The following is an 18,515-nucleotide window of genomic DNA, read 5'->3' as shown; positions in this document are numbered from 1 at the left end:
GACCTATGCTCTTCATGAGCATTGAGTATGATTCTTCTTTTTAGTCTCTTAGTCTCCATTGTATATATATTATATGATACTTGTACATAGTAATTTCTTGTATAGGTGTATTTTGTTTTTGTATTTGTGAGACACTTTTTTTCTTTTAATTTAGGTTCACTACTAGAAAATACTATTTTACGTCGCTATATTTACATCGGTTGTCCAAGAAACGATGTAAAAAACATATGCGGTGGCAAACTTATAATTAAGTAAAAAATATAAGCAAATTTACATCGATTCTCAGAGATGTAGAAATGAAATATTCTACGTCGGGTTTCCTTTTAACCGATGTAAAAGGGATTCAGCCCGCACTAACATAACATCTTTAGCGCCTCTCAACACTCTCGCACACACTCATCTCCACTTGCAAGAAGGGACCTTTCGGATTCTATTAAGGTGTTGGAGAGTGCGCTTGAGAGAGTTCCCACTCTGGCGCTCAATGAGCCGCTTGAGAGAGCCATTCTCGTTCTTCAGACCAACCTCACTTCCTTCGCTAGAACCTGCATCAGCAAAATATCTCTTCCAGATTTCACTTGGAGGTTTTTCAGGTCGCTTTCCATTTTATTTTATTTTATTTCATTGCTTTGGTTCTGTGCTGTGTGAATGTGATTGTTCTGACGGAGTTAATGGTTGTGAAATTTCAGGAGGCGGAACTGCTGGTGAACATTAAAGAGCACGTGCTTGTCCTCGAACACCAGGTTCTCACCGACGCGGAGAAGAAAACCTTGCTTGAGAGATACACTGTTAAAGAAACTCAGGTAACTGTCCTCATTTGGTGGAAAATCTCAATGTAGGATACCGGTTAGGGTTTGCAATGAATAAAATGAGTTTCCGAAGCTGAAGTTAGCTTATGAATCTATTTTTTTGGATACCAGCTTATAAGCTCTCAACGACGCATTAACAGATTATGTATAAAATTGGAAGGTCTCTGTGTTAGCTTCTCTGAAATAGCTAATTTTAGTTTATGGATTTCAATTTTTTTCGTCTTTGTTTATTGTTTTATGTGTTTTTATGGAGAAGGTTATCCATACATCTTTTGAAATTAGTTAACAGTCCCTTGGTGTTTCTGAAGTAATGTAAATAATTTAGGGTACTGAAATTTGGTAATTATCTGAGATGACATTTTTATATTCGAAAATTCATTTAGTGGATTACTCAAATTTTTATTTGAATTTAATTAGAATATACCGACATTTCATATATTTTTTACATTGTCATTTGATGGTTATGTGCAAATGACTATTAATTTTTGTAATAATTAATTTAGAAGCTATTTTCAATTGATTAATTATAATGCATTAAAATTGAACTCTTTTCATTTTTGTGTAAAAATATTGTAGTTAATCTTAATTTTCTGTATTTATTTTGGGTTGCAATTCTGATATTGTCCTACGTATTTCTGTGGATACTGATACGGTGCTTTATTTTTAATTTTTATGGGGTGGTTCTCAATTTCAGCTACCTAGGATTTAGGTGACAGATCCTGTTGCAAGGTATTATGGACTGAAGCGTGGACAAGTTGTCAAGATAATCCGGCCAAGTGAAACTGCTGGCAGATATGTTACGTACCGATTTGTTGTATAAGAATTTTCTTTAACTTGATTTAGAAGAGGTGAAATGTGTGATTTGTCGAAACGGTGTATAGGGAGAAACTCTTGATTTACAAGAGGTGACATGTGCGATTGTTGAAACTTTTGGAATCAAAAATATATATTTATATCGTAATTGAATGGCTTCTGTTGTTTTTGATTGGTGGTGTTAGTTTCATATGGAACTCTGTTTTTGTGATTTAAATAATTCAGTGACAGGGAGAGCATGAGGTTCATTTATTTCTTCATTTCTTGAGCATATGGTAAAGTCATTTTTATGTCAATTGAGACTGAAGTACTTCTTGAACGATCTTGAATTCAGTGAGTTATACAAACTCTGGAATTGATTTTGGCCATGCTTCCATCCATGGATCGTGAAGATCGATTTTATTCATACATCCAATAATTCTTTGGTGTGCTATATTCATGTTATTGTGATTTGTGAAGGAAATCAACATGAACTTGAACAATTATTTTTGTCATAATGCAATTATTGTGATTTACGTATTAGATATTGTGGATTGCTTTTCTTGTTTTCTTGGCTTGAATTATCTTCTGTTCCGACAAATCGTTTGAATTTGATTCGGTGTGTTGGGGAAGGGGGATTCGGGGGAGATAGATAATTTGTAAATTACTCCTTTGGTTGAAACTTGATTCTGATTCTGATTCTTTCCTTCAAGAAGAAGCAAGGACCTTGACAAACAAATCTACTGGTGTGGTTGTGTGTATATGCCTTCAAACACACTGAAATATGAAGAGTATTTTGTAATCCAATTTTGGATCATTCAATTCTACACCCGCAAAAGCTTGCAACACTGGTGAAGAGTATTTTATTTTTTTTCCTTTTATTCACCACTGTGCTTCTGATTGTGCCTGTTCAAATGGTTCTTATTCTACTTTGTATGTAGGCCAAATTGGGTGAGAAAAACAAGTTCTATTATGATGAGAAGCTGAAGACATGGGTGGAAGAAGGTGTTGAACTTCCAGTTGAAGAAGCTGCTTTGACTATTGAGCGAGGTTGAGTTTATCTGTTAGTCTTCTGAAAATGTGTAGGTGTCACTTTTTGCATCAACTACGGCCTCGCACCTTCCGATCTGGTCTCCAGCTGGGAAGCTTATTACCTCAATGGGTTTGTGTCTTCTTCTACTGTTTTCGTTAGCATTTTTACTTAGTATTGGTCCCTTGCATATGTGAATTGTGAATTACTTAGTTTAGAAGAACGTGTTCTGTGATCTGAGTTACATTGCTAAGGAGTTTCCGGAGATATCATTCTGTCATTTATTTAATATGAAGTTAATGTTTCAAAGATACGTGTTATGTCATGTTCTAACTTCGATATATAGTTTTTTTTTTTCAATTTGAACTTTTCTGTTTTTATTTTTTTATTTTATAAGAGGAAGTGTGTTTTAACGAGTTGGTTCGGGTTTGGTTTGGTAAATAATTATAGTTTGAAATAAATATTTCAAAGAACTGTGTTATGTCATGCACACTAACTCCGAATCTGATAGTCTTTTTTTTTTTAATTTGATTTTCTCTATATTTTTTATTTGAGGAAGTGTCGATTTATTGATTTGGTTTGCTAGTTAATTATAGTTTGAAATAACAATCTCAAAGAACTGTGTTATGTCATGTGCTCTAGCTCCGATACTTTTTTTTTTTAATTTGAATTTCTATTTTTTTTTATAAGAGGAAGTGTTGATTTAACTATTTGGTTTGGCGATAGGTGTTTTGATTTGCTAGACAAGTTATAGTTTGAATTTGGCTGGTTGTTATTGACAGAATGTTGGACGGTTCAATAGTACAAAATGCTGAAATTGATGGCTTTCTGCTGCATCTACAAAATCAAAAGAAAGAGGATGTTGTAAAGGAAAAGGAGGAAGCTGGCTTGCATATGTACTCCATCGCGGATGTTGAAATGTGAGCATATTCTACTTTGGTTTTGTATACATGTCTATGTTTCTCTCATGCTCCGGGCTTGATTAAGTCTTGACAATTAAATTAGGGAAGAATTTATTTTTTTGAATTGATTTGCGAAACAGGAATTCCCAGCTCTATGAACAAAGCCTTCTGCATATAATAATAATAATAATAAATAAATAAATAAATAATTGAACAGAAATAAGGAGGATAATTATTTAACTCCATTAATTTGTATTTTGGAGGGTGGTTGCAAATTTGTTTTTGATTATTACTGTATTTAAAGTGAAGTGATTTATGTTTGAAACCTTTTATGTCAAACGCATGTCTGGTAAAAGTTACTGTAAAATTTTCAACCAAATGCAAAAGGTACATTTGTTTACTTTTAGTCACGTGTACTTTTTAAGCAAAATCATGAAACACGATTATCTTAAATAATGATGATGATACAAAGGACAATACTCCCGGAACTCCAATAAATCACCATCAAGATCCTTTTTCTCCAGCACCTGATTCAACATCTTTAATGTACCACAATGTTTTATCTTCTGGAAAACCATCAAAATCAAAACTAGAAACACCCTTTTCAAAGCCAACAGATAGATTTTTGGTGAAATTTAATATGAACACTGTCCCTGACATTGACAATGGAAAACAAGAACCTAATCATGAGATTGATGAGGATGATGTTGTTAGAAGAGTTCCAAGCCGTAAAAGGTGTTCATTGGTCATTCACGGATCAGGATCCAAACCAAATTGCAGATTCATGTATGATAGACTAGAGGATAGGGTATGTGATATATAGACTGGCTTCCATATTGTTCTTCATTACCCTTTTACATTTGTTTGTTGAAATCTGATAATTGTTTTTTTAGCTTAATGCAATAGAAAACCGAATTAGGAAACATGCAAGGGCATTTGTAGCTTCTGGGATCCATGAAGAACCAACAGACCCAACAATTGCTTGACAGGTAAATATAAGGCATATTTTTCTTTCTCCCACGCATACACATAAATTTGAATGCAAAATGATGTTTTTGCCATAGCTATAAACAGACATTGAAGCCCCAAAACTTAATGATTTCCTCTTGGCTAACAAAATCATTATACTATTTTATTTATAACTTGGGCATCAATTCTGGTCTCTGACTTCATTGTATCGTAAACATAAATCGTCTAATAATTTATAATAATATAATTTATCAGATAAGCATTTTTGCTGTTGGAATGATTTGTTGTGATGGAGAAGGTCGTTTAAACGAGAAGTATGTCATTGAATCATTTGAGGCGATGACTATGTTTAAGGGTGACATTATGCATCATATATTTGCTGCATTTTATCTTTTCAATTATTATGTTGGGATTTGGTTTGTTGTAAGGTATGTGATTAATAGATGTAACTCTTGCCTCTTCTGTTATTTGATTTTGGATCTTCAGTTGTTTCTTGTACCATGTTTGAATGTTGAGAGCTTGAGTTGATTGTTACTATATCACTATTGCTAATGATTATAGCGTTTCATTCAATTTCCTTGTATCCTTTGTGTCCATTTTGTGAAATAAGCATGATTTTTTAAAAAAAAAAATGCAATCTACATCGGTTCTCTAGAGAATCGATGTAGATTTATGCTTAAATCTACATCAGTTTTTTAGAACCGATGTAAAAATGTATACATTTTTTACGTCGCTCTATTCTACATCGGTTTTAAAACCGATGTAGATGACTTTAGAGAACTGATGTAGAATATGCATCTTGTAGTAGTGGTTATCCTTTAGGAATTTAGGTATGTTACTTGGAGACTTTTGCTCCATTTGACCTTGTATTAAAGGTCATTCATTTTCTTATTTTTCAGTAGTAAAAGTGGGGTGACAAATAACAAGGTGTGTAGGTGCAACTAGTAATTGGGCCAGAATTGGGCCTAGGCCAAATTTTGCATATTGAGCTTGTTTTGCTCTATATTTTTGAAGCAATTGATTTAGCTAGGTCTGACCATCATTTGGTGAACCTAACTAAACCAACTCCAAGTTTTTGGATTAGATTAAATATGAAAAAACAAGTGTGGACTACCTAGCTTAGTTCTTTGGCCGAATTGCTTGGCTTGTCTTGCACACTTGGGAAGCTTGTGCTACAAGCTTCTAACTTAGCTTGCTTCCCAAGCTTCTAAGTTAGAAACTTGCTCTACAAGCCTCCTAAACAAACTAGGCCGGTCAAGTTAGCCTAGCTTGCACCATAAGTTTCTCCCATTCTATATAAACCTTTTTCTTATCTTTGTAATCACTTTTGATGATATATTTGAGTACAATATGCAACATCATTCATGCAAACTCAAGCATACAAAATAATCATTCTCATTCAATACACCAACACCCACTAACACTTTTCAAGGACTCATTCATACTTGTTCATGCATGTAGTACCAATCTCCAAAATCGTCAAAGGCACTCCAAATACAATGTAGCCTAGGAGCATATGGATCAAATCGCCCTTCTCTAACTGACCTTTCCAAACCAATCTCAAATAGGAGAAGATCTATTATATATGATCTAGTCAAGGTATAATAATAGTGCATCTTCACCTCCCTTACTCATTAGAGAATCCCCATAAAAGCACCCCTAAGGCCAAGGAAGAACATCATAGAGATCCTCTTGCATAGATTCATTACCTCTTCCAAACGAAAGTATGCATGAATGTATAGACTCCAAAAAACTTTACCAACAACAAAAAAGAATAATGCATATATTCAACACCAATGTCATTATGTTGCAAAACTTCTTTCTAGACTTATATACAAAAGCTCAAGCCTCTACCTAAGTTTCATCACTACCAAGTCACTTCTTGGATTTTCTCATATAATCATCAACATCAATCATGATCACGTCGACCATAACAAATGCCTCAAACATCGTTTACAATAACGAATCCCATATCATCATATCTCATAATTCTCAGTTATCTCTTTTCATCGTTATTGTCATTAACTTATCATTGTCATCTTCTCTTTATTTTTATTTATTCCTAAAATCTTTACTCTCATTACCCCTTTTTTTATTACTGAATTATACTGTAACTTTATCTCTTTGCAACTTTCCTTAAATTATAATTATCATGCTCACCTCATTCTCTTTATCGTTCTTCCTTATTATCATTCTCACTTTTTTCCTCTTTTTAATTATTTAATTAAGGTTCTTTGCTTTCATTCTTAGTTTTTTAATTCCTATTTATAACACTCTCTTACAGGCTCTTCCACTAATTAATTAATTTCAAAATTCACTATTTTCTTCACTCACTCAATAACATTGCACCAAGATCTTATGTCTAGCATAAAGTAGTCAAAGACCTATTTTTTGCATTTGCACACAGCATGGATACTTCCATGTCTAGTGTTGAGGGCACATGGACCTCTCTAGTCCTCTTACGCCCAACATGATCTTAGTCATGCCACGCTTCAATCATCCAGAGAAAGGACACCAAAGGACGCTTGGCGAGACATTTCATGCCCAGCCCAAGAGGTCAAAGATATATTTGTGGCTCTTGCTCCCTAACGTGACCTTCTTCATGCCCAGTGTTAGGATTCGCACTCACCACGCTCGAGGTGCTAAAGACATTCCCAACTCTATTTCAAATGTTTTGCACCTTTTAAAATAAAAAGGCCGTGGACTAATTAGGGTTTTTAAACCCTTATGAATTCTTGTCAATGTCATTGAGCTTTGATTAAATGATAATATACATCAAGTTCATGAAAAAACATATAATTATCATCAAATAACTCATAATCATTCAAATCACACAAAACTCTCAATTATCATGCAACCTTGTCCTTAAAATATTTTGATGCATAACACCATACAATTCAACATCATCGACGACGAACTTCATTATCGTCCACAAATAAACCATGAAAATAATTCATATTCAAAACTATCTCATCAAACACAAATAATAATAAATCCTAGAAAGGCTTAGAGGTCACCTTGTTACGCATATCCATCTTACGCACGTAGTGACATATTTAGAAAATTTGTTAAGTGGGGGTAATAAAATATTTTATATCATTTTTATTGAAAAATATAAAAAATTAAAAATATCATTTTTATATTGTAGCATTGAAGGAGATGAACATTGTAGCTTCTTGAGTTTGATTCATATAACTATTTCATCTTACTCCTTCGTCTGATCTAGAGAAAGAACTATTTGTTAGTGCATTAAATGCTTCAATTAATGCCTTTCACCTAAACTTATTCCTTATTTTTGATAGATCAAGCTACTTATCAGGGTAGAGTAGCAACGATACAGTCCTTTTCCAATGCCTTTTCCATAAAATCCGAGATCTTTGTTCTTTGTTTTGATGCTCTACATGCTTTTATAGTAAAGGAAAAGCATAATTGTGACAATATTTTTCATAGTAAAAATGAATAACATGCACTAGTGCAAAAATTAGTTTTGCACAAATCTACATCGGTTTCAAAAATCGATGTAAAAGTGTATGTATTTCTAAGTTGCCTTATTCTACATCGGTTTTAGAACTGATGTAGATTACCTCGCAGAACTGATGTAGATAATACATCCTGTAGTAGTGAGGGAACTATTGTGTGCAATGGTTTGTGTACAATTGTTTATTTAAGACAAATATAGAATTTAAACACACATGCAGATATTAAAGATAAGCAAAATAAATATATACAAAGAAAAAAAAGTAAAAGGACCAAACATTTGAACTATTATTCTTATTTTTCTAAATTCATCATTTATTGGGCCTGTCCCTCTTTAAGCATCCCAGTGGAGTTATCATCTGTCGAAACCCAAAAATTTCCAATCTTGTTCACAAATGGTTTGGACTTCCATTCTAAAAATTCCATTAACTGAGGAATACTTGAATATGAGACTAATCCCTAGTTAATGGTTTTAGAAAGAGTTCGAAGGAGTTGTCACGGATGTTTTACTCAAAACATCGGAAAAAGAAAAGGTTTTCAAAAGTTACCAAAATGAACATTATAACCAGAATTGGGTTCGAGGGTCGATTACGTTAGGAAAGGTGTTAGACACCCTACAATGCCTATATTGGTACCCTATGATGAAATTAGCGAGATAGAGAATAAAAGTTCGCATATTTGATCCCCTTTATTAATAATTATTTACATGCTTAATTTAAAATTACACGATTGATTCTAAGACATCTATATGGTTTACTTTTATTTATGGCAATGTTATGATAGAAATAGTAGATAATGGAGAAAGAATTTAATTGAAATACCTCTTGAACGAGCTTTTATAGAATATACTTCCAATATGGTAGACATGAGGCACTTTTTGCCAGCCTTACACACTACAATTTACCTAATAATCTAAAGAAATACAAGGAAGGGGAGAAAGAGAAGTTTCTAAGCTATATAGGACTCTAATAATAGGTAATTCTTTTCGATCCTTAAGCACTGTACACGAGGTTTGTATATATAGATGTCAGATTTTACCGAAACGAGTTGTTTTGATCATCGAAACGGGGCGTTCCGGACTAATCTATTATGAGCAATTTTTGAATCTGCAATGGTCCGCCCTAGATTTGAAATTAATTCATAACAAACTGGCTCAAAATGACTCGTTTCAGATTAGGAAGGACTTGTTTTGACCTAAGGTTTCTAGGTCATTTAAAAGTTTGGAACAGCCTGTTCCAGATTGGGAATGGCTCGTTCCGGACTCCTAATTCAACCTTTTGGATTTTCGGGCCTTTTGATGTCTTCATGGTCCATTCTGATGTCGTACTCGGGTCTTCGTGAATTCTTCGTCCTGTATTAAAGGTCGATCGATTTCCTTGTTTGCATGTCCCAAACAAAATTGTGTCTACAGACGCATAAAACAATAATGACATCAAGGTAAGATTTATTCTTAATTTACTACATACATTTAAGCCAAATATCAACTTAATTAAGTATCACATTTCTTTTAGGTGCTCCCAAAGGGCCTTGACATAACCGCATCAAGAACTGACCAAAAGCCACTACAAACAAAATATTTCACAATACTTTACAACAATTTTCTAATTATTATATTTTCTTTACCAACGGTGCTAATTTATTTCGAATAAATAAAATTAATGCAAAGCTTCATTCGATATATTTTTAATTTTCCATCGTTCTCAGTCTTGAAAAAATGGACTCTTTCTACCGAATAACATTGCCCATTTTTCTCCACATCATAGGTTGGAATGAAAATATTGGATACTTAGGTGACTCACTATTTTTATTTGTTTCGTTTGATTACAAAGTAATCTCATTTATGAATGAGAGTTTTGATCTTATTTTAATTTGGACTTCATTAAAGTTTGATTCCGAGGACATGATTATGTTATCCTAGTAGATTGGTGTAGTGCTACTTATTCTTTCAAACTCTCATGTTAGATTTTATGAAATTGATTCATATATTTTTCAGTGAATCGGCCTATGTAATTCACTCATTTAATATAGACCTAAAAAGAATGATATTCTTGTATATTAAATAGACAAGGCTAAGGTATCACTAGTACACAAAGAGTCTTTTACGTCGGGTATTTCGAGCCTTTTATATCGGAAAAGGTTCTGACGTGAATACGGGAGACGTAAATTTACGTCGCCTCTGAAAGACGACGTAAATTTACGTCGGGGATTCTCTAAAACCGACGTAAAAAGGGGCAAAAAACATGCCACAATTTTACGTCGGACATGGCGTTGTCCGACGTAAATTGTGGGAGTTTTTTTTTGAAATGTTTATAAATTTTTTATATACCCAACACCTGCATATAAATATAGTCCAGAATACCAAATCTAAACCAGGCAGTCCAGAATAGAAATTTAAAATTGAATGACAAAAAGAAAATAATATATAAATCTTAAAAAACATAAATTATGACAATGTAAATTCTATTATCCTAAAAAAGCTATAAAACATATGTTTGTCAATGCTATCTAACTAACTAAACTAACTAACTATCAAACTATAAATTGGTTTTCGATGTAGTGAACAAAACCACACCACGGTGTATTCCTTAGGAATGATTATCATTAACTGCCAATGGGACCTACATTGTATGACAAACAAATTAGTTATAAAATTACCATGATTAAAAAACCAATTAAAAAACTAACCCGTCAATGTATGGAGCCATGTATATATCTCTTCTTGAGTCACTCATCCATGTTTGCATATATTGCTGGATCTGGACCTGAGTGTTTCCTGATTTTTGGATTGATTGAGGCTCAATAAATCCATATACTTCTGCTTGTGCTTGCTCCACACTCAATTTGTCCATGTACCTAACACAAATAATTATTATAAGTTAAATGTAATTATTGTAAATTTAGACTCTTAAAAGAAAATATGACTTACATGGCCCACAGCTGTATGATAGATATATTTAACATGGAGTTTCTCCCAACAATCTCTAAAAACTACAATTGAATTGGCTTCTTCTTTAATCGTGATAATATGATTAGAAGCTTAGATATGGGATCACCCTCAGCTTCTGCGATATTAGCATCAACATGAGGTTCTCTCATGACCTCCTTACCACGATTGATAAAATCCTAAAGAAATAATCAAAATTAGTTAAACAATAATAGAATTATAAGAATATAAAAGAGCAATAATATAATTACCTTTGCCCGTGCTGAAAGCGACATGACCAAACGTTTTGGCCAAGCTAAGAATGTGCCGGTTGCCTGCCCCACTAGTTGAACCTCTGTATTGGGCAAAGGCACTAGAGCTGCAACATCTTGAACTTGGTCAACCACAACCCGTGTCCAGTCTGGCTGTAGAGGGACACCATGGATGGTTGAGCCACCCTCAAATACTCGGCCAATAGCCACTAACCGTGGGGGGTCATTCTCAACATATAACTCACTGGTTTGGTACATCAGTGTGAGTCTGATCCGGTGAGGGATTTGGAGCAGCACAACTCTCTTTAGTGCTGACTCGAACACCATCATGAGCAACTGCAGTTTGTTGCTGAGAACGAGTCAAAAGTTCAAACTTCTGTTCAAACTCTTTTTGAATATTCTTCAATCTCTCTTCAAACTGACTCTCCAATCTCTGCTCCATTCTCTGCATAACCTCTTGACTACAAGAGTCAACAGTGCTCCTCGATGATCAGGCACCAAAGAAATCTCGGTGGCTCCAAGAACCACCAACACCACGCACACAGCCTCCGTGCTCTGGCCTTCCTATGGCCGTTGTGAGGATATCATTCCGACCATCAGAAACAAATGAGTCCTGGGTGCTCTGCTCAACTAAACCCTCCTACAACATATTAACAATAAGTATACCCTAAACTACACTTATGAATTAAATGAGTTGAAATGAAGAGTCTTAATTTGTATATTTTTACTTACTATTTTATCCGCAACGACCCTTGCAGACTCAGAAGTCATTTTCCCATCTGATTTTGTCCGGACTGCTATCCACATCTCATGGCGGGGAGGTGACTCCACACGGTCAGCAGACCCAAGAATGCTGGTATACACAGACATTGATTCCTCATGAGTCTTGCAATGCCAATTCTTAGTTTAGTTTATTTCTTTCACATTTACATCATCATGAGAATGATTATAATTGGTCTTTTAAATCTAATTAAAACTCTGTCTTGTTAATTTGTAGTATTTGTGAACGGGAAATTCTGCAAAGATCCCAAGCTCGTGAAAGCAGAAGATTTCTTTACACATGTGGAGGCTGGTAATACCTCGAACCCACTTGGTGCACAAGTGACTCCGGTCTTTGTTGATCAGCTACCAGGATTAAACACACTTGGTATATCATTGGCTCGTATAGATTTTGCACCCAAGGGCTTAAATGCTCCTCACACTCACCCACGTGGCACGGAAATCCTTATAGTCATTGAGGGAACTCTATATGTTGGATTTGTCTCATCCAATCAAGATGGTAACCGTCTCTTTACCAAAGTTCTGAACAAGGGCGATGTGTTTGTGTTTCCAATTGGCCTCATTCACTTCCAATTAAATGTGGGATATGGAAATGCTCTTGCCATTGCTGGTCTCTGCAGTCAAAGTCCAGGAACTATCACTATTGGTAGTGCTTTGTTTAATTCTACTCCACCTATTTCTACTGAGGTTCTTACCAAAGCCTTCCAAGTTGATAAGAGCACAATTAATTACCTTCAAAAGCAATTCTGGTACAACAACTAGTTAGGTTGAAGACACAAGTATGATCATTTCATTTTTATTGTAATGGATTTCATGTTTAGATAAATAAATTATTAAATTCCTTCATGCATTTGACCTTCCTACGAATAACTTATATTGTAATAAATAAAAAGGAATGTGGTTTATATTATTTATATAGTGTTGTTATTCTATTTATTTGAAATTCAATTTTGTTTAATACCTTAGCCTTGTCTATTTAATATACAAGAATATCATTCTTTTTAGGTCTGTATTAAATGAGTGAATTACATAGGGTGATTCACTGAAAAATATATGAATCAATTTTGTCAAATTTAACATGAGAGTTTGAAAGAATAAGTAGCACTACACCACTACTAGAAATATAGTATTTTCCTACAAAATTTTATGCAAAAAAATATTCGCATGAAATTGCTACGAAAATTTCTACCAAAAAAGAATTTTCAAGAAATTGTTATGAGTATTTTTGTGACTTTGAGTTCGCAGAAAATTCTTACAAAATTTTCTACCAAAATTATTAATTTTATGAATTTTTTTGCCAATAAAAATTTCTAGAAAAAATCGCAGGAATTTCCTTCAAATTTTATTTAGAATATAAATTTGCAAGAAATGTTAAATTTTTAAGTAATGTCAAAATATGTTTTCTGTAATTTTTCTTATAAATTAAATTAGCAAGAAAATATATTTAATTTAATTTATTTATTTATAGTTTTTTTTTATTAATTTAAAAACTAAAAAAAAATTAAAATTGAACTAATTATCTATCGCACCCACAAGAAACCCACACACAGCATGTTGTGTACAGTATGAAACACGAGAAATCCACCGCACCGTACCCACCGCCTATGAAACTCATCGTACCCACTGCTTAGAGAAACACGAGAAACCCACCGCACCGCACTGCATACAAATCCACCACGTAGAGAAACTCATTCCTCCGTCACCTCTTAAGATCGTTCCTCCGTCACCTTTTAGATCGCATCACACCAGTGACTTGCTCAAGTAAATATAATGATTTTCTTCTGATTTTGCGGTGATTTATTTACTCTTTTCGTGCTTCTTCGTTGTAATTTGTAATTTATCTTATTTCGAATTCTATGTATCTTCATAGGTTAAAGAAGAAGACAAACTCTCCTTTTGTTTTGTCTCTCATTTTCCTAATTCTTCTCTCTACTAGGGTTTATATGTTTCCTTTTACCAAGATTTTGGTTGTTCTACTCTGTGTAGTGTAATTGATTTTTTACTTTACTAATTTTCAGGTCAAGGAATGTTTTGAATGAGCATGCAACTGATAATACAAAGGAGATTGATTCTACAATTAATGAGTAGTATTTCTCTCATGCAGTTTCTCATTCTCTTTTTTCTTTTTCTTTTTTCGAAATCATTCTATAGTTGAAAAATTGTGTGCCCTCTATAAAGGTACATGTACTGTAGTTTGCTTATGTGCATGTATGTTCGATTGTCTTATTTGTGGTTTGTAGATTAAGCCTCTGGTGGAACCAACGAAGGATATTATAAAAGAGACTAGAATAAAGTACTCTTGGCATGATTTTGTCTCTAAAAGTAAGCACTGGTGTGATTGTGTTTTGGCATTGTTAATGGAAGATTTTTCTCCTCTTCTGTAGATTTTGCATGTTTATTCACTTCTAGACATCAATTTAAGCTTTCCAATCTGTAAACAGTGACACATAATGTTTGATTACTAGTTTCCTATAGCTGAATAATAGATGCAATTATTTTTGAGCTTGTTTCAAAATAATGTTTCAGTAGATATTACTTGCAATTGGCGAAGCTTTTTCCATACCATTTTTGAATTGTCATTTCCCCGCATGTGCTGCCCCAAATAATCTCATCTATATTGTCATAGAATTGTTTGTCTCCTCCAATATTTAAAGTTGGTGATTTAACATGTTTATCACTAGTTATGTTTAGACACTTTCAGATTCCGAAAAGGTTGGAATATACAGGCTTCAATTTAGGATTCTTTGCTCCAACTATACTGCATAATTTGCATTAACAGAGTCTTGATTATTTAGTTGAAAATAGAGGACCTGTTGAACTTTAGTACCACAGATTTCTTTTTGCCTGAGTAACTTCTAGGGCAGATATGCATTTGTGTTGAAATATATTCCCAACTGAGAGAGGTTTGATAACTTGGTGATTCAATCCATCCACACAAACCAAAACATAGAAGTCTAGTTAAAATAAGTTTGAGAGTGAATATATAGCTTTTAGGTGATGTGTAAAAACACAATGGTGTCCTTAATAATTTGGATAATCAATTTATTCAACAGTTTGTCCGCTACATCACCAAAATTCATGGTTCTTGAGGCTGTTTTGGATTGTGTTCTTGTTACATTTCAGATTAAGTGAGATTCAGTGGGCTGCTTTTGTTCTACTCACTGCTGGGTGCACGACAGCTCAGTTGAATTCAAAGTAAGAATAATTCACGCCTAACTTGTGGCCATCACTTGTGTATTTGTATGTTCCCATGACTGTTGTATATATGTTTTCTAATAATGAACGTGTTAATGAAATTTTTATGTACAAGTTGTAATGTAACAAATGAATCATAAATGATAGGTTGGTGTTGTAGCAAGTGTGACTACTAGATCTTTGATATTACAGTAACAGCTTACTGTAATGTAACAAATGAATCATAAATGAAATTTTTATGTACAAGTTAAATCTTAATTCTTAATAATTATATCATAAACTAAATCTGTTCCCATCTTATCAAGAAGAAGATTTAATTATATTACAATATGTTGATATAATTATACCTAAATCTTAAGCTGTCAAGCTAACTAAATTTGTTCCCATCTTATCAATAAGAAGAAGTTTTGGGATCTAGATGACTTTAGTTTATGATAAGATTCTTAATTCTTCAATAAATTTTATAATTAATATATTTTATTTTAGTTTATAAGCACTTGAATTAGGCATTTTAAGATGTAGGTGGATTACTATTAGCTAGTTCCATTATTAGTTTCTTTTAATTACTATTATTATTAGATATAAGGAATATTCAATTATATTCCTTATAAGTTGTATGTCTAATTTTATTGTTTGATTCATGTTTCTTAGTCATTTTGGAGTCAAGCTGAAAATGGAAATGGCCACTTATCGAGCATGGATGTATAATAGGCTTCTTCCTGGTCGAAGGGGATATACAACTGAGTTTTTAAATGGCCTTGAAGAGTTTATGGCTATTGCTCGTAAACAACCAGTTTATTTGAGTGAAGGAAAAATAAGGTGTCCTTGTAAGTCATGTAAAAATGAGGCTTATTTAACCCTAGATGAAGTGAATGTTCATATTCTTCAAAGAGGATTTACACCTAGATATTGGTATTGGACATCCCATGGAGAGAGAATCCCTCGTACAAACGTTGATGTTGATATGCATTCAGTTTCTAGCAGTAGTCAACAATGGGGTTATGGAGATGTTAATAGACATCAAGACATGGTATTTGATGCTACTGGTCTTAATCATGAGCAACAAAATGAAGAGGAACATCCAAATATGGAAGCTGCCAAATTTTACGAAATGTTGAATTCAGCTCAACAACCATTATGGCCAGGATGTGAAAATACATCTGAGTTGTCTGCAGCTATTACAATGTTGAGTTTAAAATCTAAGCACAACATGTCACAAGCTTGTTTTAATGATGTGATGAAGTTTATGAAAGAGTCAAGCCACCCTAAGAATTTCATTCCTTTTAATTTTAGGGAAACAAAGAAACTTGTAGTAGGGCTCGGTTTATCGAGTAAAAAAATAGATTGTTGCATTAATGGGTGCATGTTGTATTACAAAGATGATAGTACTTTGAAGGAATGCAAATTTTGTGAAGAGCCTCGATATAAAGCACGCAATGCACACAAGAAAAATTCAAAAGATGTTCCCCAAAAAAGATTGCATTATTTGCCGCTCATCCCTAGACTACAAAGGTTATATGCTTCTGTGAAAACTGCTGAGCACATGAGATGGCATTATGAAAATCGTAGGGAAGAAGGTGTGTTGTGTCATCCTTCAGACGGGAAAGCTTGGAAACACTTTGACCATTTGTATCCTGAATTTGCCAATGAACCTCGAAATGTTAGACTTGGCTTATGTGCTGATGGATTCACTCCTTTTAACCAACTAGGAACACAATATTCTTGTTGGCCAATAATTGTAAAACCATATAACCTACCTCCAGAACTTTGTATGATGACTCCATATATGTTTCTAACCTTGATCATTCCAGGTCCACATAATCCAAAAGGCAAAATTGATGTGTATTTGCAACCGTTGATAGATGAATTGCAACAATTATGGAATGATGGTGTGATAACATATGATGCTTCAAAAAAACAAAATTTTCAATTGAAAGCTGCATTGATGTGGACAATAAATGATTTTCCTGCTTATGTGATGTTGTCTGGGTGGAGTACAGCTGGAAAATATGCATGTCCAGTATGCATGAAAAAAACAAAAGCTTTTAGACTGGATAAGGGAAACAAATTGTCTTGGTTTGATTGTCATGGCCAATTTTTACCTCTCAATCATATTTGATTTGTGTCTTGAATGCAATAGATTAAATCTTTAGTATTTATTTTTTTTCCAACTGTGAGTGTTATTTAATTTAGTAGTTTTTTATGATGACATTGTTATAATGATGTTAAATGAGATCTTTGACCTTTTATGTTTATAAATCAGGAACTAACATGGACTGGAATTAGACTGGAAGAGTTTCAGCCATCTTGCTTTGAGAAGGTTATTGTCATTGTTTTGCTTAGTTTTGATTATGATGATAATAGGTTTAAACTTAAAGAGTTCAGGAAAGTTTTGGTCATCCAAATTTGAGAAGGTTCTTGTCATTGTTTAGTTTCTTTACTTGGTTTTGGTTAATAATGTGATGACACACATTATCAAGTACATCATCAATGTTTTACATTCTATGATATGGGTATTGAGTTTATATATGCTTTTCTTTTTAAATAACTTCTGGATGAGTCAATCATGCCAAATGCAATACTTGTTCCTGCACACACATTACAGACATAGGGAAATATTACCCAAAGCATCAGCTAAAACTAAGGTATTCAGCTGAGTATGACAGGACATCCTGATCTTACAATCGCTGGTAGACTGAGCACCAAATTTAGCAAGCCAGTCTACACACTTATTAGCCTCGGCTGATATTTTAAAATAAAACTAAAGAGAATACCAAGTTCATCAAACTTGGAAATGATTTGTTGTGTCCTCTACTCATTATGGAACATACTGATGCTCATTTTAAAGTCTGTTAGATGTTAAAGGCTCATTGTGAATGTGTATGTTGATTCATTTGGTTATTGTTGTTCTGATAAGACTAAGAGTTTGATTATCTTGTTACAGGAGTAATTGCTAATTTGCTATTAGTGCAAGAAGTTTATTTATTTTTCTTTTGCTTTCTTTTGATGATGGTTGTACTCTAGTATTGTCTTTTGGTATGGTTTGTGATATTGTTGTATTTTGAAGGCCCTTTTTTTATGTTATCCTTTTTTCTTAGTGTTTCACTGGTTCTCATGTTTGTACACTCTAGAATTATCATATGGTTTCTGGAATTTCACTTCTTAGGAACTTAACTAATAGGGGGAATTATTGATTTTCTATATCTTCTTACTTGTTACTCACTGTTAGGGAGAGAATTGTTTCTCATGATAAAGCTGATATTATTGATCTGGGTGAAACTGAAAAATGAATTACAAGATACTATACTCAGACCTGTTACAGAGTATATATAGTGCAGTAATTGAGTTCAGATAGATGTGACACTTGTA

The 18,515-nt window shown here is 33.5% G+C and overlaps 1 protein-coding gene and 2 pseudogenes across 2 annotated transcripts; all 3 read left to right on the top strand.

Annotated features, from left to right (window-relative positions):
• Positions 1–357: 357 nt before the first annotated feature.
• Positions 358–1,791, top strand: LOC109789347 (DNA-directed RNA polymerases II and IV subunit 5A pseudogene; annotated as a pseudogene). Its single transcript, XR_014432980.1, has 3 exons — positions 358–590; positions 687–800; positions 1,501–1,791. The product of XR_014432980.1 is annotated as a DNA-directed RNA polymerases II and IV subunit 5A pseudogene (transcript).
• A 2,984-nt stretch (positions 1,792–4,775) lies between these two features.
• On the top strand, positions 4,776–13,963 carry LOC145949280 (germin-like protein subfamily 1 member 14 pseudogene; annotated as a pseudogene).
• Positions 13,517–17,556, top strand: LOC145949358 (uncharacterized). Its single transcript, XM_083073429.1, has 5 exons — positions 13,517–13,542; positions 13,970–14,035; positions 15,075–15,146; positions 15,798–17,166; positions 17,410–17,556. Exons 1-5 carry the CDS (start codon positions 13,517–13,519, stop codon positions 17,554–17,556), a joined length of 1,680 nt encoding a protein of 559 aa, XP_082929555.1.
• The last annotated feature ends 959 nt before the right edge of the window (positions 17,557–18,515 follow it).

The sequence above is a fragment of the Cajanus cajan genome, chromosome 4 (assembly GCF_000230855.2).
Source record: "Cajanus cajan strain Asha chromosome 4, NIPB_CcT2T_4, whole genome shotgun sequence".
In the NCBI taxonomy this organism is placed as follows: domain Eukaryota; kingdom Viridiplantae; phylum Streptophyta; class Magnoliopsida; order Fabales; family Fabaceae; genus Cajanus; species Cajanus cajan.
This window is presented reverse-complemented; position numbering and strand designations above follow the sequence as displayed.

Coding starts and splice junctions, on each gene's coding strand:
- LOC145949358 (XM_083073429.1), top strand. CDS start 13,517: ATGAAACACGAGAAATCCACCGCACC. Junction 14,036..15,074: donor ATTGATTCTACAATTAATGA/GTAGTATTTCTC, acceptor GTTACATTTCAG/ATTAAGTGAGATTCAGTGGG. Junction 15,147..15,797: donor ACAGCTCAGTTGAATTCAAA/GTAAGAATAATT, acceptor CATGTTTCTTAG/TCATTTTGGAGTCAAGCTGA.